The 26,129-nt window shown below is 45.7% G+C and overlaps 1 protein-coding gene across 1 annotated transcript in view; it reads left to right on the top strand.

Moving 5' to 3' along the window:
• The window catches only part of TBC1D22A (TBC1 domain family member 22A), a 493,060-nt gene that overhangs the window by 5,156 nt on the left and 461,775 nt on the right, over positions 1-26,129 (top strand). Inside the window, exons 2-3 of the mRNA XM_077169200.1 lie at positions 23,911-23,967; positions 24,951-25,273. Of these exons, the coding sequence (XP_077025315.1) occupies positions 23,911-23,967; positions 24,951-25,273 (380 nt within the window). The remainder of the gene's footprint in view (positions 1-23,910; positions 23,968-24,950; positions 25,274-26,129) is intronic.

Below are 26,129 nucleotides of genomic sequence, written 5' to 3' on the forward strand. Positions count from 1 at the left end.
CCTTGGAGGTGGGACTCAAAGAATTCACCGGTGGTCTGAGGGTTGGCAGTTGCATGAACCATGAGCTCTTTTTTTGTTCTGAGCTCTTTTTTTCAGTCCACTCAATCTATGCTAACCTTTGTTCCCCTTATTATTTGTTTATTTTTTATCCCTATTTTTTACTTTTCTGTCCATACCTAAGATAAAAGGAGCATCAGACACAAGGTTTTCACAATCATGCAGCCACTTTATAAAAGCTATATTATTATACAGTTATCTTCAAGAATCAAGGCTACTGGAACACAGCTCTACAGTTTCAGGTACTTCCTTCCAGCTGCTACAATACAGCATAAACTAAAAAGGGGGTATCTGTATGATACGTAAAAATAGCCTCCAGGGTAACCTCTTGACTCTGTTTAAAATCTCTCAGCCACTGACACTTTATTTTCTCTCATTTTTCCCCCTTTTGCTCGAGAAGGTTTTCTCAATCCCTTGATTCTGGGTCCTGGCTCATCCTGGGATTTCTGTCCCATGATGCCAGGGAGATTTATACCCCTGGGAATCATGTCCCGTGTAGGGGTCAGGAAGGCAGTGAGTTCACCTGCTGAATTGGCTTAGAGAGGGAGAGCCCACATCTGAGCAATAAAAGAGGTTCTCTGGGGGGTAACGCTAAGGCCTAAATTTAAGTAGTCTTAGCCTATCATTTGTAGGAATAAGTTTCATAGGGGCAAACCCCAAGATCGAAGACTTGGCCTTTTGATTTGGTTGTCCCCACTGCTTGTGAGAATATCAAATTCTTCGAATGGGGAAGTTGAATATTTCCCTGTTTCTCCCCATTCCTTCAACGGGACTTTACAAGTACTTCTTTATTCACTGTCCAGATCACCCTGGGATTTATGGGGGGATCACACTAACCTGGACAAAACAAAAAAATCTCATGCCCTATTCAAGAATTCATGGACTTATAGTGTTCAATTAAACTGACCATACAAGTTAAATTGGGAAATGCATTACCCAAAATATAAATTTTACACCAAATAAAAACATCTCTCCCTTTAATCTTACACAGAAGTTGAAGTTTTAAAATATGGATATCATCCTTTACCCAGTCTTCTGATATAGCTTAATCTTATCCAGATCAGCTTCATTCGTATCTCTACTCGATGTCTGATCACTTTTTCAACTTTTTAAACAGTTCCTGTATAGGGTGCTGACTTTCATAGCTTCAAAGCTCTAACTCTGAGTATCAGGTGTCACATATATACCTGAAGTTTCTGGGAAAGACGATGTTACATACAAACAACTCAGTGTCTCAGATTAGAATGAACAGTTACACCTCCTGAATATATGTGACTGCTATAAGAGTTTACAATGTAGGACCCGTTATATTATGCCCCAACCTGATATCCCATGCTCTCGACGTTAGTTCACCAAATTTGGACCATGAACTCTTAAAAGCACTCAGAGATGCTGGAGAGAGAGAAGACTTAACCTGCCTGCCGCTGCTGGCTCTGAAGATGGAAGGAGGTGGCCCCTGGAAGCTGGGAATAGCCTCCTGCTTACAGCCAGCAGGAAAACGGAGACCTTTGTCCTACAGCCAGGGGAACAGAATTCTGTCACAAGCTGAATGAGAAGGAAATGGCTTCTCCCCTGGAGACTCTAGAAATGAATGTGCCTGATTTTAGTGTGGTGAGGCCTGTACCAGACTTCTGACATGCAGAATTGTAAGATAATCCATTTGCTTGTTTTCAACCACTAAATGTGTGGTAATTTGTACCAGCAGCTATAGGCAAGTCATCCATTTGGAAGGCGGAAAGTTGGGGAAGTCTGCAGGGAATGTGTGATGGGAAGAACTCCCAGGCCCCTGACAGCACCTCCCTCAGCCAGCTCCTGCTTCGGACGTGGATGGTAGGACCTCCTTCAGTCTCCTCGGGACCCATTTGCCCCTCTCCGGATGACCTCAGAGCACGTGTAGTTCTGAGGGACTTGAACTAAGCTCCGAAGATTCTTCCTATGGTCCAGGAACTAAATTAAGGCCCTGCCTCTTATCTCAGAAAGCCCAAGCTGCTGCCTCTGGCCAGCTCGCTTTATAAGTCTACTATTTTCCTGTGTTTTTGAAGTGGCTGTTGGGGTTGAGTGCCTACTTATTCCGTAAGAACCCCTGTTCCTATTTTTCCATGTAGGAGTTTATATGCTGGTAGTGATTTTGGGTCTTGTAAAAGCCGAGTTTTTCCTCTTGTCACTGTTTATAAGTGGAGATTATCTCACTATGATAGAATACAAGTGGGTGGGTTTTTGCTTTATATGTGGTTCCTTTTATTTTTTATTTTGGTAGTCACATTTCATGTTATTACATGCCTCTTATTTCCAGTAACATTTTGAAAATGAAATTTAAGTGAATCATATTTTTTTCCTCTTATGTATTTGTGTATTGTAGCAAATCTGGACTATTTTGAGATAATTTTAAATAAAGACAAAATGATGTCTTAAAAAATATATCCTTGATGATTTTGAGTTTTTTTTTTTTTTAAATAATGAAAGCGTAAGGAAGTATCCCTCCTCACCCCCAAGTAGTTTTAAAGCAAGACAGAGGTCATGAATGGAGTGGAGGAGAATGTCCCCTGGAATTCCACTTTACTGTGTATTTCCCACTGAGTGTGGCTGGGATGAGCGCTGTGCACAGTGAACCGGGCCTGTCTCAGCTCCAGGACCAGTGAGTGACAACCGTTCCCTCCTTTCTTCTCCATTAGGCTCTGTCTAGTTCTGGCCATTCTTTGTCAGCTGGATGCCCACAGTGAGAAAAGTTGCTCAGTACTTCTGGGCAGTGGAGAGCTCATGAAACCCTTCATGGACCCCCCCGGCTGCTTTGTGGGTAGGGGAGCTACACATAGCTTCCTGCAGACAGTGTGGCATGTGGGTCCCCTGAGTGCGGTGCCACTTGGAGGAAGGGGAGGTGATGAGGGGGTGTCCAGGAGGGTGGCTGCCACTTCCAGGTGCCTTTTCTGTCTCTGGCCCACTCTTAGCCCTAGGAGTTCAGAAATGGCTGGCTATTTGGTTCTTTCTTGAGTTCGCATGCGCTCTGGTAGAGGAGAGCCTTCCGGAGAGGTGGTCAATGCTAAGCTCAGGGCGCAACTAGAGGCAAGCCAGTTAGAGGTAGGAGGCTGTGTAGTGGTTGCCTTGGGACAGCAGTGTTTACCAGGTGCTTGACAGGGGCCAGACTCTTTCACAGAGCTAACATGTCATCCTCACCCCCAGCTCAGGGGTCCCCATTGTATGGATGAGGCAGTGGACCTCTGAAGCTGAGAAACTCGCTCAGAGCCACACAGCAGCATCTGTTGGAGCTGGGATTTGAACCTAGGTTTCCACTTTCCAAGGCCGTGCCCTGTAGCATCAGGGAATGTTTCTTCTCACCCACAGGATGCAGCCCTCTCTGTTTTGGCTCGGAAGTTAGAACTGAGGCACTTGCTTGCCTTCCAGAGGCTGATCCTTCAGAAGGCAGGTTTGGGTGGTGGTGGATCCGAGGGCTTACTGGTCCCCTGGCATTGTAGACAGACAGAACAGCGCTATGGGGTCTGATCTTCCCTGCCATCCAGCTGGTCCTGCTCTTCCCAGCCTGCCAGACACTGTGCTGCTCGAAGACTGGCTCACAAAGCTGGGAGCTGAAAGCAGTCTTCTGGGCTTAGCAGTCTGTTCTTTGGCTTCTGCTTCTCTGGGGTTCTGTGGGAGTGGGACAAGTGACTACTAGGGTCAGCTTGATGCTCATTTTGCAGAGAAGAGAAAGGTGCCAGAAGGCCCAGACGGGTGAGCAGCCAGGATTTCTTCATGTTTCTTGGGCCCTGTGCTGTAGGGAACTTTCATTTTGAGTATCCCCAGGCTTTTGGTTCCCCCATTTCTTCTATTCTGGGGATTTACACGAAATTCCACCAAAAGTGCTGATGCAGATGAAGAGGCTTGTAGCTCGCAGTGAGTCCAGTTGGTTAGAACAGTTATGGGAACGTGATTGCTATTCTGGTGACAGTTTGCTGGGGAGGCCTCACTCTGTGCCAGGTGCTGGGACAAGCCCTGCCCAGGTGTTAGGTTTGTGTGGGCAGCAGGGTGGCAGCAGCCTGCTGGGGTCTGAATACTTTGCCATGGTCATGCAGCTCCTAGAGGCTGCATTGGCACAGCCCTTCCTGGTCCCCTGCCTGTTGTGTTCCTGTGCTCCTCACTGCATTGCTCTTGTTTCCTGCAAGCCCCTTCCTGGTGTTCCTATTCCTCCTGGGATCTTTCCTGGAAGACCTGGGAGTTCGTTGGGATTACCAGAGGAGCAGTCCCAGTCACTGTGTGCTCATGGGGCTCTGGCTAGCACATCCACAGCCCTCCTTCCTCCTCCTGAAACAGGCTGCGTGCTGGGTGGCTGGTGGCCAGGCCTGCCCATGTCATTCTGAAATAGAGGTGGAGTGGCCCTCCTCCTGCCCTCTTCTATCTCTTCTCAGTGCTCTGGCTTGAAGTGAGCCTTTTTCTTAGTAAACATTTCTATTAAGTGAGAAAATAAGATAAGGCTTACTGGCCCTCAGGCCTTCATCTGGATGGGAAAAGTGCTGTTTACTGCCTTCTGGCTGTGCTGAAAGCTCACAGCATGGGAAGGTGAGTTGTTGGACAAGTGGGGCGTGTGTGTGCATGGAAAAGAGGGAAGGCTGAGTCCTAGAGAAGGGACAGTTCCTTAATGCCACTGTGGACCTCAAGGGCAGGAGGTGGGCCCCTAGAAGCTCAGCTCACCTGCCTCCCCCCGCCTTTTTGTGAACTTGTTTTCAGGGGTGTCATGGTCACGTTTATGTGTCAACTTGGCCAAGTGGTGGTACCTGTTTGTCTGTTTGGACAAGTGCTGGCCTGTCTGTTGCGATAAGGACATTTCATAGAATTAAATCGTGATCATGTCAGCTGCATTTGCAGCTGATTCCATTTGTGGTCAGCTGAGGGGAGTGTCTTCTGCAAGGAGTGATGCTTAATCTAATCACTAGAAACCTCTTAAGGAGGATTCAGGTAAGATAGACTTTCTTCTTGCTTCAACCGGTGAGCCTCTCCTGTGGAGTTCATCCAGACCCTCCGTCAGAATCGTCGACTTCACATCCTGCCCTGCAGATTTTGGACTCTGCATTCCCGTGGTTATGTGAGACACTTTTATAAATTTTATATTTGCAAGTGTTCCCCATTGATTCTGTTTCTCTGGAGAACCCTATCTAATACAGCCTGGTACCAGGAGTGGTTCTTAAGAAACAGAATCTTAAAAATGGGTTTTTAATGCATGGTTTTCTATTCTGAGTGGGCTCAAAGGCACTAAAGACGCTGATTCCCATAATCAGAATGATACTCCCAATCCATGGAGTGAGTTGGCAAAAGAGATAGTCAAAATATCACCATTTGATTCTTCTAACGCTTTGCTTGTAGGAAGCCAGGCTCTGGGGATAATGTTTTTGACACCTTTACTTTTGTGGAAATAAGAGGTATAGAGATGCTGGCTGGTTGTTGCTAGATACACTGGATACAATAAGGAGTGAAAGGAATGGGCTTAAGGCTTCAAACAAGAAGCTTAAGTGCAGTCTGACAGATGTAGAAGTTTCTATGAGTATCCTGAAGGAAAATCTTATTTCCTGTTGCTATAGCCTTGAGATCTCTGAAAATCAGACTCAGAATCTTATTGTTTGAGTAGCAACTTTACAACCTAAACTGAAATCTCAAAGTTGCATGGTGTCTGCCATTAAAGTGAGGGCATTGATTGGAAAGGAGTGGGGCCCTAAAAAATGGGATGGCAACATATGGATTGATAATGATATTGGGGGTGAGGTTGAAACCCTAGGTCATGCTGTGTCTTCTCTAGATAACCCTGTAATAGTCTGCCCTGAGGACATAGCCACCCCACCTCCAACCTGCCTTGAGGAGTTGGCCACCCAACCTCCTCCTGAAGGTATTAGTCCTAGAGTGATTAATCCTGTTTCATTAAATAAAACTGCAAATGAATGCCCTGAAGCAAATGGCTTGGAAGATACTTCTAATTCTTTTTATGACCCACCCCCACCACCCCTCATTTCTTCCAGACCTGTAACTAGACTAAAGTTCCAGCAGGCCCCTAAAGGTGAGGTACAAAGTATCACGCATGAGGAGGTACATTATACCTCAAAAGAACTGTGAGTTTTCCAATTTATATAGACAGATATCAGGGGAATATGTGTGGCAATGGATTTTAAGGGTATGGGATAATGGTGGGAGGAATATAAGGCTGGATCAGGCTGAATTTATTGATATGGGCCCACTAAGCAGAGATTCTGCATTCAATGTTATATATAGCTTGAGGGGTTAGAAAAGGTATTAACAGTTTGTTTGGATGGTTGGTTGAAACGTGGATCAAAAGGTGGCCAACATTACCTGAGGTTGAAATGCCAGAACTGCCCTGGTATAATGTAGATGAGGGGATCCAGAGGCTTAGAGAGATTGGAATGTTAGAGTGGATTTATCATGCAAAGCCTGCTCTTACACCCCGGGAATGTCTGGAGGATACACCTTTTACCAGAACAGTGAGAAATAAATTTGTGAGACTAATGCCATCCTCCCTGAAGAACTCTGTAGTTGCACTCCTCTGTAGGTTAGGTATTACTGTAGGAACTGCTGTCACTGATCTGGAATCCTTAAACACAATGGGGATGACCAGATCCCGAGTTGGCAGAAGCCAGGTGGCAGCACTTAATCACCAAAGACAGGGTAGTTGTGGCTAATATAATAGACAGCAAGCTCAAAGCAGGAGTCAGAATTACATGACTGGCAGAGATTTGTGGCACTGGCTAGTGAATCATGGGGTACCTAGAAATACAATAGATGGGCAGTCTACTAAATTCTTGTTCAAGCTGTATAAACAAAAGAGTTCTAGGTCAAGTGAACAGAAGTCTAACCTGAATTACAAAAACACAGAGTCATGGCCCCTTAATCAATTTCCAGACTTGAGACAGTTTGCAGACCCAGAGCCCCTTAAATGAAGGGGAGGCCAGGACCCTTTGGGGCAGAACCCTGTTACACTGCCACAAATTTATACTGTTAATCTTCCATCAGGCCTTCCCCAAGGAGACCGATGGCCTTTTACCAGGGTAACTGTAAATTGGGGAAAAGGAAATGATCAGATATTTCAGGGATTATTAGACACCGGTTCAGAAATGACATTAATTCCAGGGGACCCAAAACATCACTCTGATCCACCAGTCAGAGTGGGGGCTTATGGAGGCCAGGTGATCAATGGAGTTTTAGCTCAGGTCTGTCTCACAGTGGGTCCAGTGGGCTCCCTGACCCATTCTATAGTTATTTCCCCAGTTCCAGAATGTATAATTGGCATAGACATACTGAACAACTGGCAGAATCCCCACATTGGCTCTCTAACTTGTGCAGTTAGGGCTATTATGGTGGGAAAGACCAAGTGGAAGCCACTAGAACTGCTCCACCTAGCAAAATAGTAAATTAGAAGCAATACCGGATTCCTGGAGGGATTGAAGAGATTACTGCCACCCTTAAAGACTTGAAGGATGCAGGGGTGGTGATTCCCACCACATCCCCATTCAACTTTCCTATTTGGCCTGTGCAGAAAACAGATGGGTGTTGGAGGATGACAGTGGATTATCGTAAGCTCAACCAGTGGTAACTCCAACTGCACCTGCTGTTCCAGATGTGATATCATTGCTTGAGCAAATCAGTACATTCCCTTGTACCTGGTATGTAGCTATTGATCTGGCAAATGCTTTTTTCTCAATAGCTGTTAGTAAGGACCACCAGAAACAGTTTGCTTTCAGCTGGCAAGGTCAGCAGTATACTTTCACTGTCCTACCTCAGGGGTATATCAACTCTCTAGCCCTACATCATAATCCTGTCCACAGAAACCTTTATCGTTTCTCCCTCCCACAAGACCTACACTGGTCCATTATATTGATGATATGTTGATTGGCCCTAGTGAGCAATAAGTAGCAAATACTCTAGACTTTCTGGTAAGGCATTTGCGTGTTAGAGGATGGGAGATAAATCCAGCAGTAATACAGGGGCCTTCCACCTAAGTGAAATTTCTAGGTGCCCATTGGTGTGGGGCATGTCGAGGTATCCCTTCTAAGGTGAAGGATAAGTTGCTGCATCTGGCCCCTCCTATGACCAAAAAAGAGGCACAATGCCTAGTTAGTCTCTTTGGCTTTTGGCGACAACATATACTTCATTTGGGTGTGCTACTCCGGCCCATTTATTGAGTGACCAGAAAAGCTGCTAATTTTGAGTGGGGACCTGAACAGGAGGAGGCTCTGCGACAGGTCCAGGCTGCTGTGCAAGCTGCTCTGCCACTTGGGCTGTATGATCCAGCAGATTCAATGGTGCTGGAAGTGTCAGTGGCAAATAGAGATGCTGATTGGAGCCTTTGGCAGGGCCCTATAGGAGAATCACAATGCAGACCCTTAGGATTTTGGAGCAAAGCCTTACCATCTGCTGCAGATAACTACTCTCCTTTTGGGAAACAGCTTTTGTCCTTTTACTGGGCCTTTGTAGAGACTGAACGCTTAACCATGGACCACCAAGTTACCATGAGACCTTGCCTATCATGAGCTAGGTGTTGTCTGACCCACCAAGCCATAAAGTTGGGCGTGTGCAGCAGCACTCTATTGTAAAATGGAAATGGTATACATGAGATAGGGCCAGAGCAAATCCTGAAGGCACAAGTAAGTTACATGAGAAAGTGGCCCAAATGCCCATGGTTTCCACTCCTGCCACATTACCTTCTCTTTCCCAGACCAGAGCTATGGCCTCTTGGGGAGTTCCTTACAGTGAATTGACTGAGGTAGAGAAAACTCGGGCCTGGTTTGCAGATGGTTCAGCACGATATGCAGGTACCACCTGAAAGTAGATAGCTGCAGCACTACAACCCCTTTCTGGGGTGTCCTTGAAGGACATGGTGAGGGGAAATCCTCCCAGTGGGCAGAACCTCGAGCAGTGCACCTGGTTGGTCATTTTGCTTGGAAGGAGAACTGGCCAGAGGTGCATTTGTTTACTGACTCATGGACTGTTGCTAATGGTTTGGCTGGATGGTCAGGGACTTGGAAAGACCATACTTGGAAAATTGGTGACAAAAAGAGGTTTGGGGAAGAAATATGTGGATAGACCTTTCTGAGTGGGCTGAAAACAAAGATATTTGTGTCCCATGTAAATGTGCACCAGAGGGTGAATTGAGCAGAGGAAGGTTTTAATAATCAAGTGGATAAGATGACCCGTGCTGTGGATACCAGTCAGCCTCTTTCCCTAGCAACTCCTGTCATTGCTCAATGGGCTCATGAACAAAGTGGTCATGGTGGTAGGGATTTATGCATGGGCTCAGCAACATGGACTTCCACTCACCAAGGCTGACTTGGGTACAGCCGCTGCTGAATGCCCAGTCTGCCAGTAGCAGAGACCCACATTCAGCCCCCGATATGGCACCATTCCCTGAGGTGACCAGCCAGTTACATGGTGGCAGGTTGATTACTTTGGACCACTTCCTTCATGGAAGGGGCAGCGATTTGTTCTAACTGGAATGAATAGACACATACTCTGGATATGGGTTTGCTTTCCCTGTACGCGATGCTTCTGCTAAAACTACCATCCGTGGGCTTACAGAATGCCTTATCCATCGTCATGGTATTCCACACAGCAATACTTCTGATCAAGGAACACACTTCACAGCAAATGAAGTGTGGGAATGGGCACCTGCTTATGTAATTCTCTGGTGTATGATGATGTTTTGTTCATGTTATACTATTTAAGTTGTAAAATACTAAGTTTAAGAATGAATATTACTCACGGACTTGCACCCTAGTCTGGAGAGATATAATGTATTTCCAGTTATATACAGGACAGTTGAGTATTGTTAGGTGAAAGAAAAAATGTGTATTTTATCGTTTTTTATTTAGAAACTAGGTATGGTTTAAGGTGATAGGTACAGCTGCCAAATTGACAAGGGGTGGATTGGATTGATAGAACAGCTGGATTGATAGAACGGTGGAATGGCCTTTTGAAAACTCAATTATGATGCCAACTAGGTGGCAGTACCTTGAAGGGTTGGGGTAATGTTCTTCAGGAAGCTGTATATGCTCTTAATTAGCATCCGCTGTATGATGCTGTTTCTCCCATAGCCAGAATCCATGGTTCCAGGAACCAAGGGGTGGAAATGGGAGTGGTACCACTCACTATTACCCCTAGTGATCCACTAGGAAAATTTTTTCTTCTTGTCTCTGCGACCCTGAGCTCTGCTGGTCTACAGGTTTTAGTTCCAAAAGGGGGAGTACTTCTACCAGGAGAAACAACAATGATTCCATTGAACTGAAATCTAAGACTGCCACCTCATCACTTTGGGCTACTCATGCCCCTGGATCCACAAGCCAAGAACGGGATTACATTACTGGCTGGGGTGATTGACCCTGACTATCAGGGGAAAATAGGACTGCAACTACACGATGGAGGTAAAGAAGAGTTTTCTTGGAGTATAGGAGATCCCCTAGGGCATCTTTTAGTACTACCATGCCCTGTGATTAAAAGCAATGGAAAACTGCAGCAACCTAATCCAGGCAGGACTACCAGTGGCTCTGAAACTTCAGGAATGAAGATTTGGGTCACCCCACCAGGCAAAGAACTATGGCCTACTGAAGTGCTTGCTGAGGGTAAAGGGAACATGGAATGGGTAGTGGAAGAAGGTAGTGATAAAATATGAACTATGACCATGTGATCAATTACAGAAACGAGGACTGTAATGCTGTTTTGTTCATGTTATACTATTTAAGTTGTAAAATATCAAGTTTAAGAATGAATATTACTCAAGGACTTGCACCCTAGTCTGGAGAGATTTAATGTGTTTCCAGTTATATGCAGGACAGTTGAGTATTGTTAGGTGAAAGAAAATATGTGTATTTTATTGTTTTTTATTTAGAAATTAGGTATGGTTTAAGGTGATATGTACAGCTGCCAAATTGACAAGGGGTGGACTGTCATGGTCAGGTTCATGTGTCAACTTGGCCAAGTGGTGGTACCTGTTTGTCTGGTTGGGCAAGTGCTGGTCTGTCTGTTGTAATGAGGGCATTTCATAGAATTAAATCATGATCCTGTTAGCTGCATCCACACTTGATTCCATTTGTAGTCAGCCAAGGGAGGTGCCTTCTGCAATGAATGATGATTAATCTAATCACTGGAAGCCTTTTAAGGAGGATTCAGAAGAGACAGGCTCTCTTCCTGCTTTGGCTGGGGAGCCCTTCCTATGAAGTTTGTCCAGACCCTCCATTGGAATTCTCGGCTTCGCAGCCTGCACTGCGGATTTTGGGCTCTGTGTTCCCATGGTTATGTGAGATGCTTTTATAAATTTTATATTTGTGAGTGTTTCCTGTTGATTCTGTTTCGCTAGAGAACCTTAACTAATACAAGGGGTGATCCCAGAAGCCCCTCTGCATTGTGCTGTTGGGTGGGAAACAAGGGGGGGCCCATCTTGCCTCACGTCTTTAGAATTCACACAGGTTGGCAGTGGAGAAAGCCTAGGAGGGAAGAAGTGCTACCTCTTCTGTTTTAAGGATGAATTTGCCTCTGTTGCAGTCTCATGTTGACTGGTAATGCTGTGGATTATTTTTACTTCAGTGATGACTGCCATTTTATGGAATGGCTTATAAAGAAATGTTGGCTGTGAACCCCATCTTGTTTTCTTTTTAAGAATTAATCTCTATCTTCTGTAAATTTTCTACTCCAAAACCATTCACTAGGGCCTTCATAGCATGTTATGCATAAGTCAGATACGATTTCAGAAAATCTTTTGACTCTAAATAGCTCAGATAGTATAGTCAAGCAGCAGGAGCCCACACACTTTTACGAGGGCAGTATCTAGTTATGTTTTATTATAAGGGGAGGTATTATGTTTTTTGGAATTTAACTCCTTCAAAGGTACAGTGTTCCTTTAAAATATTTAATCATTCAAACACTTGCATATTAGAAAATAGATAATGAAATGTCATGAGCATTTATTAAATGCCTCCTGTGTACACACGTACTCTTGGTATGTGCAAAGGGAAATGCGACCTTATCCCTGCTACTCAGAGACTCCATTTACTGGGGAGACAGATACACAGACCAAAAGCTTCTCCAGGGAGCTTGGCCTTGGTGAAGGGGGATAGAAATGTCTTGAGACAGTGTGGGAAATGAAAGGTTTATTTTGTCTGAGGGTGTGCCTTTGAAGCCTTTTGGATGAAGTGACATCTGACTGGCCTTTGAAGGATGGGATAGTTCTGTTAGGCCTTTATAGTGTGTGTCTGTGTGTGTGTGGGGGAGTTGTCTTGTGTAGATGGGCCAGGGTATGTCCTTCTTGGCTGTGCATGTACTTTGGAGCCAGGCTTGGATGGAGAAGAGTAAAGGTGAGTAACTGCTTTGTGAGAGCAGAATGGAAGGCGAGGGGAGGCAGAGATGCAGTGGAGTGGGTGGGAGGTGGAAGGGGGAGGTGTTCAGATGGTGGTCTCAGGTGTTTGAACGTGGTACTGCTGGAACTTGGGAGCCAGGGAAAGTTTCTCAGCAGGCACAGCCTGCTCAGACCTGCTGCTACTGTTTATTGACTCCCATGATGGGCCTGACACTGAGACTTGGGTCACAGGACTTGCCTGAGGTTGCTCAGCTGGGAAAAAGCCAGGCCAGGATTAGAGTGATAACCTGTGGCTGTGGGAGAGAGAATAGAGAGCAGGGGGGCTGTTTAGGAAGCCATTGCAGTTTAGTTAGTTCAATAGCTGTTTATCCTGCCAGGCAGGGTGGGAGGTGACAAGAAGGACTCTGACAAGGTGTGAGGCAGAGGGAAGGAAGGAGCAAGCTGTGGGCAAGCTCTGCCAAGGGCAGAGGGCAGTCCAGACCTCAAAGAAGTCTGGTGGGGCTGGAGAACATGGGAACCCCCCTGAAAGGTTTCTGATTGTTTCCTAAGGGCAGCAACAAGGCCTGGGAGCTTGTTGAACTGGGAGTGAGCTGACCTATTTGCGTTTTGAAATGCTTCATCTGGCATGGGTTTTCGGGAGGGGGGATGGGCCCAGAGCTGAGGGTCCCAGCTACAGGCAGCCTTGGGAGGCTGTTACAGTTTGTGCTCTCGGTGAGGAATGGACCAGGACTGGGGTTGAGGCGATAGAGGGGAGTGAGTAGGTGTATGAAAGATTTCGGATGCAGGCTTGGAGGACATAGAAACTGACTGAATGTAGGTGACCTGGCCAAGGCAGGGCGCAAGATTTTGGTTTTAGATTGTCATTCATGGACCTAGAAGGAGGCTGATGGGGCCAAAATGAGAAGGAGCAGAGCCCTGATCCAGGGCAGTGGGGTTGAAAGATGATTTAGAGCAAGACAGGGCCCAGGGAGAGCCAGGATGCTGCAGGTGAGAAGAGGGTGTGAGGGGTGGGGCAGGCGGGCATGCTGCGTTTGTTGCTCCTGAGGGACTGGCCAGCAGGGATAGCCTTGGCCAAGATCTAGGTACTGTGAGAAGGAGCGGGAGCGGCAGTGAGATGATTTTTATGGTGACCTATCAGGAAATCGTAGGACATCTGGGCATGAATTTGTGGCTGAGAGTTGGCAGTGGTTTGTGTTACATCCTGTGGAACCAGCAGCAGGACAGACCCCTAAAGAAGATATCGGGAGTGGCCTGACTGGGACTGCCCCAAACCACCCCACAGAGGGGCTTGTTGAGATTCTGAAGAAAGAGACCCTAAATGCCAGGGCAGTCAGTCCTTAGGCCTTCATTAGGTATGTGCGAGGAGCTGCAGCTATTGCGGACCAAACAGCTGAACAGCTGAACATACTCATTGCTTGAGTATGTCCATGCCTTTGGTGACAACTCTCTAGATTATACAGGGCTGGGGGGCAAAGGTAGGTAAAGGCCAGAGGCTTGTGTGCAAGTTTTGGAAAAATATCTGGGTATGTGCTCCTTTCTCAAAGTAAGATGCACTTGGGGCGGGCAGTGGTTAGGGTTCTGGCAGCCAAAGCTCTGCTTGCTCTGGGGAGTTGCAGGGAGGGGTACCTGAGGAGGGGGCAGGGGCGAAGCTGGTCCTCGGTCAGGGAGGCGATGCCATGCCTGCCACACGTTTTGGCCTGGAGACGTTTGAATAATTTACCTAGAGAGTGCGGATAAGGTCAGAACAGAGCATGGTTACATGGTGGGTGTGATTGAGGACTTGGCTTTAGGGGGCAGAGGAGGGGAAAAGGTTGAGGTGAGAAGCAGCAAGGTGGGAGAAAAGAAAGGCAGTGGGACCTTGGTTATGGCTGGCTGCCTAGTTTGCAGAATTGTCTATACTTCCTAGTGTTAAATTCAAAATTCTTCTTTTTTCCCTATTCATGTTTTCTAAAACTTAGAAAAGTTTTCTAAAACATATATTGTCTTTGTCTTAGGAGGGAAAGATTTATTGTAAAATTGCTTATATCCAAACTTACTCTAAGAGATGTTCACGAAACAGCTTTTCTGTTTGGCTTGGTAATTTCCTGCGTCTCCACCTCATGCCTCATAAGATGTGTGCTGCAAGCAGTGGATGGGACAGAATCTGTGGATGGGGCCAGATTTCTCAGAACCTTGCAGGACAGGGAATGCATTGTTGCCAGGCGGAATGGTGTGATTGCTGTTGGTGGAACAGTCCCAGGAGACCCTCTTTGGTTTGGGTCCTGCAGGGGCCATGCTTTTCTGCAGTTGACTCTGTGGAGCAGACATGAATTTCAGGTTATGTTTGGGAGGAGGGGATGATGGAATTGTTCACTGTCATAGTAATGGTTTTTCATACATTTTTCTCTGAAGCCCTCTGAAGTTAATTTCCTTGGAAAACTTCTTCTGAATATATTTGATAAATCTTGGTGAGTCACTATGTGTTAAAATACACCTAAAGGTAAATTCAGTCGCTAATTTAGTTTGTATCTCAAGAGAAGTGCTGTTGAAGCCGCAGGGGCTTAGAGTAATGGCTGTGCTTGGAGAAGAGAAGCTGATGAGCTCCATACTGAAGACGACTAGGTGATTTGCCTGCCTGCTTCATTTATCTGATTGATCATAATGTGGTAATATGAGTCTTCATTTATTTTATTATGTCTGGAACACTGCAGCTGGGTGTATTTCTTTTCCATACTTTTATTTCCTCTCACTATTTACTTTTTCACCCATTGCGGTTTTTTCACTCACTGCTATTTAACCTTCAATGGAAAAAAAAAAGGATATTCTGGTCTTGTACTGGCTTCGAAGCCAACATCTTGATGTGGAGGCTCTAAGTTCAAACCAGAAGGCAGTTTGTCAGGATATACAGGAGAGAATCACCTGGTTACCATCAGCACCCAGGGGCCTTGCAACTTTGGACTCCAGTCACTCTTCCCTCATGACTTGTGGTCTGTTGCATTAAGCTCGTTTCCGTCTTTGTTCTCCTGCTTCAGCAGTTACCTGTTTCCTATGTCGACCCTATAGGAAGCTTCCTCACTGTCCCTCTTCCAGGACCAGCCCTGGGCCTACTGTGGAGCAGACACCCAGACAGTGAGTTCTGAGGGACTTGAACGAAGAAGCGTAATGTGGTACACTCATTAGAGGTTTAAAAGATTCTTCACCAAATGAAGACAAGGCTTGAGAAGTTGTCTCTCTGCAAGTAGACCTTAAGACAGCATTTGATGATGAGTTCTTTAAAAAGCTTTCCTGACAATGTGTCATAAAGTCAGCCCTGGACAGAGTCTTGTGGGTATTGATCTCAGGTGCCCATTCTCTTCCTTTGGGCATTTTTGTCTCTAGCCTGACCTCATGCTAAAACCCCAGCACCTAGCGGTAACCACCCCCCCCCCCCCCCCCCCCCCCCGCCCCAATTGTTGTTTTCTCCTTTAACATCCCTATGTTAAAGTTGTCTTTGTTTCCCTTATCAGTGGGAACCTTTTAATGGAATCTTCCAGTACCTTATGCCAAAGAGGTGACTTTGTTGATAATTTCAGGGGCTGTTACAGGGTGAGGCATTTTTAGTTGGGCCTTCTCTTCATGGCACAAATTCCCCTAGGAGCATCCCTCTGCCTGTCTCCCTCCCCCCAGGCCTGCCTCTGCCATGTTGTCCTTTGTACAGTTCCACTGTCACCTGTCAGCCTCTGTCATGGCATTAGTTTTCGTTCTGCTTTCCCCACTGAGACAATGGGGAGAGTCCCCACTGGCTGCTTGAGTGGGCAGTCTTCAGGATGTATACAAACTGGAATCCAGAAAACTTAAGTAGTAGCTCTTGCTTTTGCCTGCTGATAAGAAATAAGTCCTTAAGTTTTACTTCTTTTTGTTTGGGGGATGATAATGTATCTGTCATTTTCACATGAAGCATACTGAAGTGTTCTGTTCTGCAACAATAGCATTATGAGCTTCTGTTCCTTTGGGCAGAGAAGAGCATAGAGGTCTGGAGCCTGCTTGAAGGTTCGGTAAGGGCTGTCGGGTGCTCTGTGCTACCGGGGAACCTGGATTACCAAGTCTCCTGACATGGTGTGATGGCCTTTCTGGGGCACAGCTGGGGTCAGGGAGGAGACCTTTCTTTTCTTGACTTCGCTTTTTACATCTTTATTGAGATATAATCACGTACTATACAATTCATCCACTTATAATATGCATTTCAGTGTTTTTAGAATATTCATAGAATTTCACCACCATCACCACAGTCAATTTTAGAAGATTTTCATCTCCCCCAAAACAAACCTGGGCCCATTAGCAGGCACTTTGCAATACTCTCCTCTAGCCTTAGGCAACCACAAATCTGCTTTTCATCTCTATACATTTGCCTATTTTGGACATTTCACATAAATGGGATCATATTTCACATAAATACATGACTTCTTTCACTCAGCATAATGTCCAAGGTTCATCCGTGTTGTCGCATTTACCAGTACTTCATTTTTCTTTTTTTAGGCCAAATAAAATGACATCAAATGGATTTGTATACCCATGCATTCATTGATTGGCACTTGTTTTTGCCTGTTTATGAATAATGCTGCTATGAACATTTGTGTACAAATTCTTATGTGGATGTATGTTTTCCTTTTTCTTGGGGGTATACTTAGGGGTGGGATTTCAGAGTCATGTAGTAACTCTATGTTTCACCTCTTCAGGAACTGCCAGACTCTTTTGCAAAGCGGTTGCACCATTTTACATTCCTACCAGCAATGGAGTAGGGTTCCAGTTTCTCCACATGATTGCCAGCACTTACTCTTAACTGTCTTTTTTTTTTTTTTTGCATGAGCAGGCACTGGAAATTGAACCCTGGTCTCCAGCATGGCAGGCAAGAACTCTGCCTGCTGAGCCACCGTGGCTGCCCTTAACTGTCTTTTAGCCATCCTAGTGGGTATGAAGTCTTATCTCATTGTGGTTTTGATTTGCATTTCCCTGCTGGCTAATGATGGTGAGCTTTCTGTTGGAAAGATTTCTATGTGCAGCATAAAAGAAAGTGGGAGGACTGTCATTACCAGAGCCCTGTCCTTGAGGAGTACCTCATTTTCCGATGTATCTGGGTGAATGGGGCAGTGCCCTAGCAACTGTTCCTCAGTCTACTGCCCAAAGAACTCACCTTGACAGAGGCAGAGCAAATCTTTTAAAAAAGTTATGAAACTTTCTAGACATCCAAAAAGGCTTTGAGACTAAATAGTGAACATGCATGTACCCTTGATCCAGTGTAAGAAATGAAATATTATACTTGTACAGCTGAAGCTGTCGCACTTTGCCTGGATTCTGCCACTCGTGCCCTGTGCCCCCAGATTGTCACTGTTCTGAATTTCGTGCTTTCATTTCCATGCATATAGGGGGATCTTTTACCACTCATGGATGTGTCCAAAAATTGATATATTGTGTCATATTATATTTTAAAAAACTTTATATAAATAATATCATACTGTGTATATTCAACTTGTTCTTTTCTTTGATAGTATGTTTGTGAAATTTGTCTATATTCATTCACATAGCTCTGGTTCGTTTGTGTTTGTTTTCCATTATATGTGTCTATTCTATAGTTTATTTACTATTCAGTCAATGATGGACATTTAGATTTTTCTTAAGTTTTTTGTTTTAATATTATAAACTTCACTAAGCCCATCTTCCTTTTTTGCTATACAGGGGTTTTTCTAGGGTGTATACCCAGAAGTGGAATTATGTCTTATGTGTCTGCTTTTTATATGGAATCACAAGGGTTCTCTTTAAGACAGTGAACTACTGTGGTGTTCTAAACTAGTATTATTTATTAAGAGGTTTATTGGTTAATATTCTTTTTTTAAGGAAAGATTTCATTATCTAAAATGAGGTAGATGTGGTAGTTTCCACTTATTCTGTCAAAATGGCTTTAGTTGAATCCTGTTTTTTTTTTAGCTCTGCAAGATCAAATAAAAATGCAATTTTAATAAGATAAAATGAGGTTCTGTTTAGTGCTAGCTTGAACTTTGTTGGAACATTTTCTGCTCAATAAACACAAGTGGTTTGCTCAGGAAGAATTAATGAGCTTCCCGCTATACTGAGAGGGAGCGGGTCTGTGGTATGTGATAATGCTGCAAGGCTTTTGTGAAAATGACATTCAAATAGTCACTGTAGACCCAAATGCTTCCTGGTTTTGAGTCATAAAATTTATTGGAAAATGATAGGAAGAATGCAGATATTCGGGTAAAAGTAGATTACTGATATTGGTAGATGCTGTTTGTGGATCACTTTGCAGTATTCAAACTGCTAGTGTTTGTGGTTACCTGATTTTGGCCACATTCTTACCCTCATTTCTGGGATGAGAACGCTAAAGCTCAGAGCAATTTCTTTGTTAAAACTCTGCCAGCTAGTAAGTGAAGGAATTGAGAGCAAACAATCCAGAGGCTGTCGAGGAGGTTGAGCTGGGTTGATACAGTGTGGTTGGCCTTGCATCCCCTTTGCTTTCCTGTGGGTTTCTTGTCTTTCATACAGTCATGCAACTGAGCCCCCACTGTGCTCACCTGACCCCCTGGGGCCGGGCCAAGTAGGGTCTCCATCTTCCATGTCTAGGGCTGTACCTGCCACTAATGGGTCCTGCTGGGGGATGGATGAAGGGGCAGAGCTCTTGCTTTGGGTTTCTTTTTCAGTTTGGAGAGCAATGCCTGACTCACCCTGGGTGTGCAGAAATAAAAATGATTTATTACTTCATTGTTTAATTTAGACTTTTCCTCTACAATAATTTAATTTTTCTGATTGACTTTCCTTGGGATGGTGTTCTAACAGAGCCTTTGAGGGCCTCAGCCTTTTTGCATTCCCACCTCCTCTGGGCGTCCCTGGGTCTCTTCTGACAAGTGTGGGGAGTGGCCTGGGTGGTCTCGGGGCCCTTTCAGCTCTAATGCTTCTCGAGGGAAGGCCTGGCTGGCCATGCCTCTGCTCGCTGTGGTGACAGGTGCTTAGCTGCCACTTTAATTTTCCCAGTTGCTTCATCCTCTCCTTTGCCTTCAGATCTTGTATGTGCTGTACTCTTTGACTGGAACTTTCTTCCTGCCTTATTCTCAATATGTTTTAAGTAATTTTTTCTCAAGGGCCCTCCTTTCTTTGTCATGACTGGGTCTGTGTTCCCATGCCACAAAGTTGCAGGAGTCGTCCAAAACTGTTATAAATGCCACTGATTTATTTTGCTTCTCAGTAAACTGTAAGGTCCTGGGCAGTGCGGACTACACTGTGCTGGCCTTTGCCTCCCTAGAGCCTACCCAGCGTCCATTAAAAAGTTGTTTTCCCACAAATATTTGTTCCATTTTGTGGCGAAATTTTAGGGCAGAAAAGAAAATTTAATATGATTAAAATATTGTACTACAGGTACAGGAATGGAAGGCTGAATAGAAACTGAATAAAAAACTGGAAAAAACCCAACCTAATGTGTAATAATTTAAAGTATATTAAAGATGGTATCCTCAAACCAGTGGGCAAAAGGAGATATTATTTAATAAATGGCACTGGAGCAATTATTATTATTATTTTTTAATGTCCTACTAAATACTATAAAGCAAAATAAAATAAATTCTAGGTGGAATGAAAACTTAAGATTAAAAAGGAAAACTTTATAGTATCAAATGAGCACGAAGTTGCATGATTATAGAATCTTGGTCAGGGTGGACTTTCTAAGTATTATCTCCAAAGTCCGTAGAACCTGTATATAAACGAAAAAGATTGATTTAGCAGCATAAGCAATCCCATAAACCAGGAAAAAGTAGTTGCTGCCTGTATTAGTTGCCTTTGGTGGCTGTAACAAAGTATTGTAGACTTAGTGTCTTAAAACAACACAAATTTATTGGCTTATAGTTGGGCAGGTGAGAAGTCTGACATGGGTATTCCTGGGCTGAGGTGACGGTGTGGGCAGGGCTGCGGGGCTTCTGCAGCTCTGAGGGGAGAAAGCATTTCCTCGCCCTGCTCATCTTCCAGAGGCCACCCGCGTTCCTTGGCTCACAGCCGCTCCCTCCATCCTAGAGCCACCAACGTCGCCTCCCTTGACTCTTCTGTAGTCACATGTCCCTCTGACGCAATCAGGGAAAGGTCATCCACTTTTACCGTGTGAATAGATTGGGCCCACCCAGACAACCCAGCACAGTCTCCCCATGTCAGGGTCTTTGCCCTCAATCCTGTCTGCAAAGCCCCATTTGCCTCGTAAGGGAACATATTCACCAATTCTGAGGATTAGGATGTGGATGTTTTTATGGGCCATGTTTCTGCTGACCACACGACCTGAATGGCAAAGAAGGAACCGTTTTTACAAAGAATTCTTACAAATGAGAATGAAAAGAGTGAATATACATTAGAAAAATGGACAAAGGGATGAATAGACAATTTATTAAAAGAGGCAGTCGAAGTGAAGAAGTGATTTTTTAAATTGTTCCACCTTGCTAATAATCAGAGGAATGCACACAACTAATATTGGGACCATTTTCCTCCTTCAGACTCGACCCCTTGCCTGGGGCTAAACAGAGTAGAAAGTGGCCCTGCTCTTCCTGAGGCCGATTTGGCAGCATGCGCCAAGGCTCTGAGTAGTGCCGTTTGCATTCCAGTTGTTGCATTTCTAGGAATTTGTTCTCAAGAAGTTATCTTAGTTGTGTGCAAATATTTGTCTTCAGGACGTTTATTGCATTTTCATAACCACAAACACTTGGAAACAGTGTAAATATCTCACAGTCAACATTGCTTAAATAAATTTTGATGTTTTCAGTGGGACAGAGGGGAATTAGAAGTGGTGTTTTCCTGGGAGTGGGTGTAGGCGGTGGGGAGTGAGGTGGCACTCATTCTCTAAAGCAGATTTAAAAAAACATTTTTTATTCTGAAAAAATTGTAGATTTTCAGGAAGTTGCAAAGAAATGTTCAGGGAGATGGCGTTCACCCTTCACTAATTTATTTACTTTTTAATTCATGTAGGCTGCATATATTTCATAGGGCTCAAATAATACAAATAAAGTAAATAAATGTGTTTAAGTAAATTGAATAATAGTAGTGATGGGGAAAGTAGTCATGATATATTACTAAGGTTAAAAGCCAGGATTTCATTCTGTTTTTTAAAGTTGAAGCTTTTTCCTACATCTTTCCACCTGTACACGTGCATTTATCTACAGCTGCCACACAGTACTGGGTCACCACATCACAGTGTGCCTCTCCCACTGTGCACTCTTGGGAGCACTTCACTGCCGGTGGTGTCACAAATACAGGTTTATTTGTGCACTTCATGTTAATGGCTGCCTGGAGGGAGGCTGGGGTGCAGCTCCCCTGACTGTCTGGAGGGAGGCTGTCCACTCTGGGGTGACAGTGCCCCTGCTCTTGCCCTCTTTCTGTGCCAGCCTCCTTAATGGGTGGCTTTTTTGTTTGCTTGTTAATTCTCTCTTTTTTTTTTTTACTTACATGGCCAGGCACTGGGAATGAAACCTGGGTCTCTGGCATGGCAGGGGAGAACTCTGCCACTGAGCCACCGTGGCCCTGTTAATCTTCTTTTAGTATGAGCCCTATTGTGTCAATGGCATTCCGTTGTGTCAGAATACGTAATTTATTTTTCAATCTGTTTTCTTTTCTTTTTTTTTTTCGCATGGGCGGGCACTGGGATTCGAACCTGGGACTCCGGCATGGCAGGTGAGAACTCTGCCACTGAGCCACTGTGGCCTGCTCTACATAATTTATTTTTGTTGTGCCTTTTCTTTTTGTTTAAAAATATTTTTATTGAGAAATCTTCACATACATGCATTCTACAGATGGTGTACAATCAATGGCTCACAATATCATCACATAGTTGTATATTCATCACCATGATCACTTTTAGAACATTTGCATCACTCCAGAAAAAGAAATAAAAACGAAAAAAAGAAAAAGCTCATATATCCTGTATCCCTTACTCTTCCCTCTCATTGACCACTAGTATTTCAATCTACCCAATTTTTTACCCTTTATGCCCTTCTATTATCCATTTTTTTAATCCTTATTTTTTTACTCATCTGTCCTTACCCTGGATAAAGAGCATTAGACACAAGGTTTTCACAGTCACATAGTCACGTTGTATAAGCTCTATCATTATACAATTGTCTTCAAGAATCAAGGCTACTGGAACACAGCTCAACAGTTTCAGGTACTTCCCTCCACCTATTCCAATACCCCATAAAGTAAAAAGGGATATCTATATGATGCATAAGAATAACCTCCAGGATAACCTCTCAACTCTGTTTGAAATCTCTCAGCCACTGAAACTTTATTTTGTCTCATTTCTCTCCTCCTTTTGATCAAGAAGTCTTTCTCAAGCCCATGATGCTGCATCCCATCTCATCTTAATGGGTGACTTTATTCTCCTGTGTGACCTCACATTTGCACATCTGTTCCAGGGAGAAGGAAGAGGAAGAAGCTGAGGGTGAAGTGGTGCTAACTAAGGGTCTAAGTTTGCTGGCTTCCAAAAAGCAAATACTGTGCAATGGGGTGGCTTAAACAATGGGAATTTGTTGGTTCATGATTTTGAGGCAAGGAGAGGTCCCCAAATCAAGGCATCGTTAAGGCAATGCTTTCTCCCAGAAGATGTGGTGTGCTGGGGCTGACTGCCATCCATCTGTGGTCCCTGGATTTTCCTGCACATGGCAGTGCACATGGCGGCCTCTCCTGGCCTCTCCTTTCTCTTCCAGGTTCTGTTGATGGTCAGCCTTTGGCTTTTTTTCTCTCTGACTGAATTTCATTCCACTTATAAGTCTCCAGTAATAGGACTAGGATCCCGCCTGACTGGGCTGGGCTACACCCTACTGGGAGCAACCTCATTAAAAGGTGCTACTTACCATGGGTTCACACCCACAGGAATGGATTAAGTTTAAGGACATACTAGCTCCAAGCTATCACACTTAACCTGTCTCCTTGTGTTAGAAAGTGAAAGGTGTTTCTCCCTGGCCTGAACCACGTCATGTGGCCAGCTTCCGGGAGAGGGGTGGTGACTGGGAATTTCTTGGCTGACCCATAGTTATTTTAATTTTCTTCGTTTCTATCTATTTTCCTTATTTATTATGATGAGCATATCACTTTCAGAATAAAACAATGAAATCTTTTAAAAAGTTACATTTTTCCTCTTTTCATAATTCCATACTCTTTTTTCAGGCAGGTGCTACCAGAAGAGAATTTTCAGATGGGCTTCTCATCAGTTTCAGTCTTGTCCAGGGAACGTGGTCCATGTACAGCTGCAGGGTACCCCCCTGTTACCAGCAAATCTCGACGCTGTCATGTGTGCCTTGGTTCTGGGGTGCAGCCTTCGGGGGGAGGCAGATAGCTTTGCTTGCCAGTGAGGTGTGGGCCTGTGTGTGCCGCGCATCCCACGTAGGGTGACTGGAGGGGGACCACAGGGGCTGGTAGACACATTGGTCGCTCCCCTCAGGCGTGCTCGTCTGTTTCCTCAGTCAGTGGTGAGCTCCTGGGCAAGCTGGTGAGAGGCTAATTTGTTTGCCTTTCTTTTCCCACAGCATCCGGCATGTGTATGGAGCCCAGCACCCCCCTTTTGATCCACTGTTACATGGCACGTAAGTGATGTTTTCACCCCCACAAGGTTGTTGTCACGCATGCTTTTGGGGAAAGACTTGGCTGTACGCTTTGAGCAGGGCTGTGCTTGTCGCTTTCTCCCTACTTCCCTCCAGCTCCTGGGAGTCCGCAGGGAGAGGAACATGTTCTTTCCCTCTGGAAGCCATGGTAGGCAGTTGCTTTGCGTGAAGCAGACGTGGACTCCATGGCCTGATGCAGTGGACATAGGGTGGGCAGGTGGGGTCTGCTATGCTGGGATGGGGTGGAGCCTGCAGGGGAGCCCCTCGCTGGCACCCCTGGGCAGTGGACAGGGCCTGCTTGTGGGTTTAGTTGGCTCCCCTTCTGTCTGTATTCCCAGCCCAGCTGCTCTACCACAGAGCTTTTGAGGCTGGTGGTGAGAGGGCTGTGAGTGAGCACAGGCCCCTCCACCAGAGGCAGGCAGGAGGAGGAAGGCGTGGCATTGTGCTGGTATGGCCGAGCAGTTACCTGGCTCCCAGTGTGGGCCGGTGGTGTCTGTGGTCACTTTGGGGGGTCTTGTTTGGATCATAATGTCTCTGAATCCATGTTGTAAAGCCCATGTTCTACGGAAGGTCTCCCTGACTCCCTCCTTACCTAGTAACTTTGTGGACAGGTTGTGGGGGACAGGCAGGTTTGCTGACAATGGCCAGGGTGAGGCTGGAGGCCGTGCTGAGCTCCATGCCATGCTGCGCTGTGCTCTCCTGAGTTGACCCTGTCAGATGGCAGAGATCATGCAGTGTGACCCTCCCATCCCCGAGACTTTTCCCTGTCTTAAAATTCCCACAAGCTTTGCCAAGTCTTACTCTGAATGTCTTTGAACTGTGTTTGCTTTCTCACGTCACTATCAGCTGGATTGAAGTGAAAACTTGTATGTGTGTCCTGTCGCCTGGGGACCCTTTTCTGACCGGCTTTGGGGTGCACACCCTCGACTCTGAGCGCTCGAGTGAAGGCTGCCTTTGCTCCGCAGCTTGCCCAAGCCCTCCCCCAAAGTGCCAGCTTCACCACTGAAGGCCAAGCGGGTCAGCACCTTCCAGGAGTTTGAGAGCAGCACCAGCGACGCCTGGGATGCTGGCGAAGATGATGACGAGCTCCTGGCCATGGCGGCAGAGAGCTTGAACTCTGCGGTGGTCATGGAGACGGCCAACCGAGTGCTGCGCAACCACAGTCAGCGGAGGGAGCAGCACCCACTGCGGGGGGCTCTGGGGCCTGTGGCTGCACCCCCATCAATCTCCAGCAGTGACCTCCGGCTGGTGAAGTCCATTAGCGAGAGCCACACGTCCAGTTCTGCAGGTAGGGCAGGTGGACTTATGGGCTGGGAGTGTGTTTCTGGCAGAGTCCGCCAAAGGGTGTGGAGTCCCTTCATGGGGAGAAAGTAAAGGGGTGCCCGTTATCACTTATAGCAGGAGTCTGCCTTCAGAAGCCCTAAGATCCTCCTTGGGGTGCTGCAGGTGTTCTCAGGCTTGAGAGCAAGTCTGCACTCCTCACTTGGACCTCCTCAAGTGGTTTTCTTTTGTCCTTTTATCCCCTCTCTCCAAACAGAATGGCAGGCATGTGGATCTCGTGGCCTTGTTTTCACTTTAGAGGCTGGTGATGAGATGGCCATAAGTGAGCACAGGGCATGGGGTCCCTGTCTCCCTCCTCAGTACACAGCTCTGTACAGCCAAAGCCTCCAGGCATGACAGGGCCTGCTGAGGGGCCAGGCCAGCCTACAGGGTCTCTTGCCAGGGACATGTCCTTTAGGCTCAGGGTTTGTGTGCTGTGGGGGTCCAAGCCGGTCAGTGTCCTCTTCAGATGATTAACTCAAGAGTGGGATCATGTCTTTGCCCCATACCTATTGCCTGCCACTCGATGGCCATTCTCAAGACTATTCTTGTTAGTTTTGTTTTCTGTGTACTTGAGGGTCTGAGGTGAAATCGCAAAACGGTTATGTAATGACATCTGCAGTGGGGCAGGTGTGACTCTCAAGGCCTGGGGTACCCAGTGACTGAACTGAGGGAGCCTGGCCCCAGGGAGCACTGGAGAGGGGAGACAGATGCTGCAAAGCGAGCAGTTAGGCTGTAAGCTGCAGGGTGCAGGAGTCCAGCACGGAGGCAGGGAATGGGAATGGGGTGTGGGTGGGATGGGAGTAGGGGCACATTGGGAGCCA

Source organism: Tamandua tetradactyla, chromosome 7 (genome assembly GCF_023851605.1).
Source record: "Tamandua tetradactyla isolate mTamTet1 chromosome 7, mTamTet1.pri, whole genome shotgun sequence".
In the NCBI taxonomy this organism is placed as follows: Eukaryota; Metazoa; Chordata; class Mammalia; order Pilosa; family Myrmecophagidae; genus Tamandua; species Tamandua tetradactyla.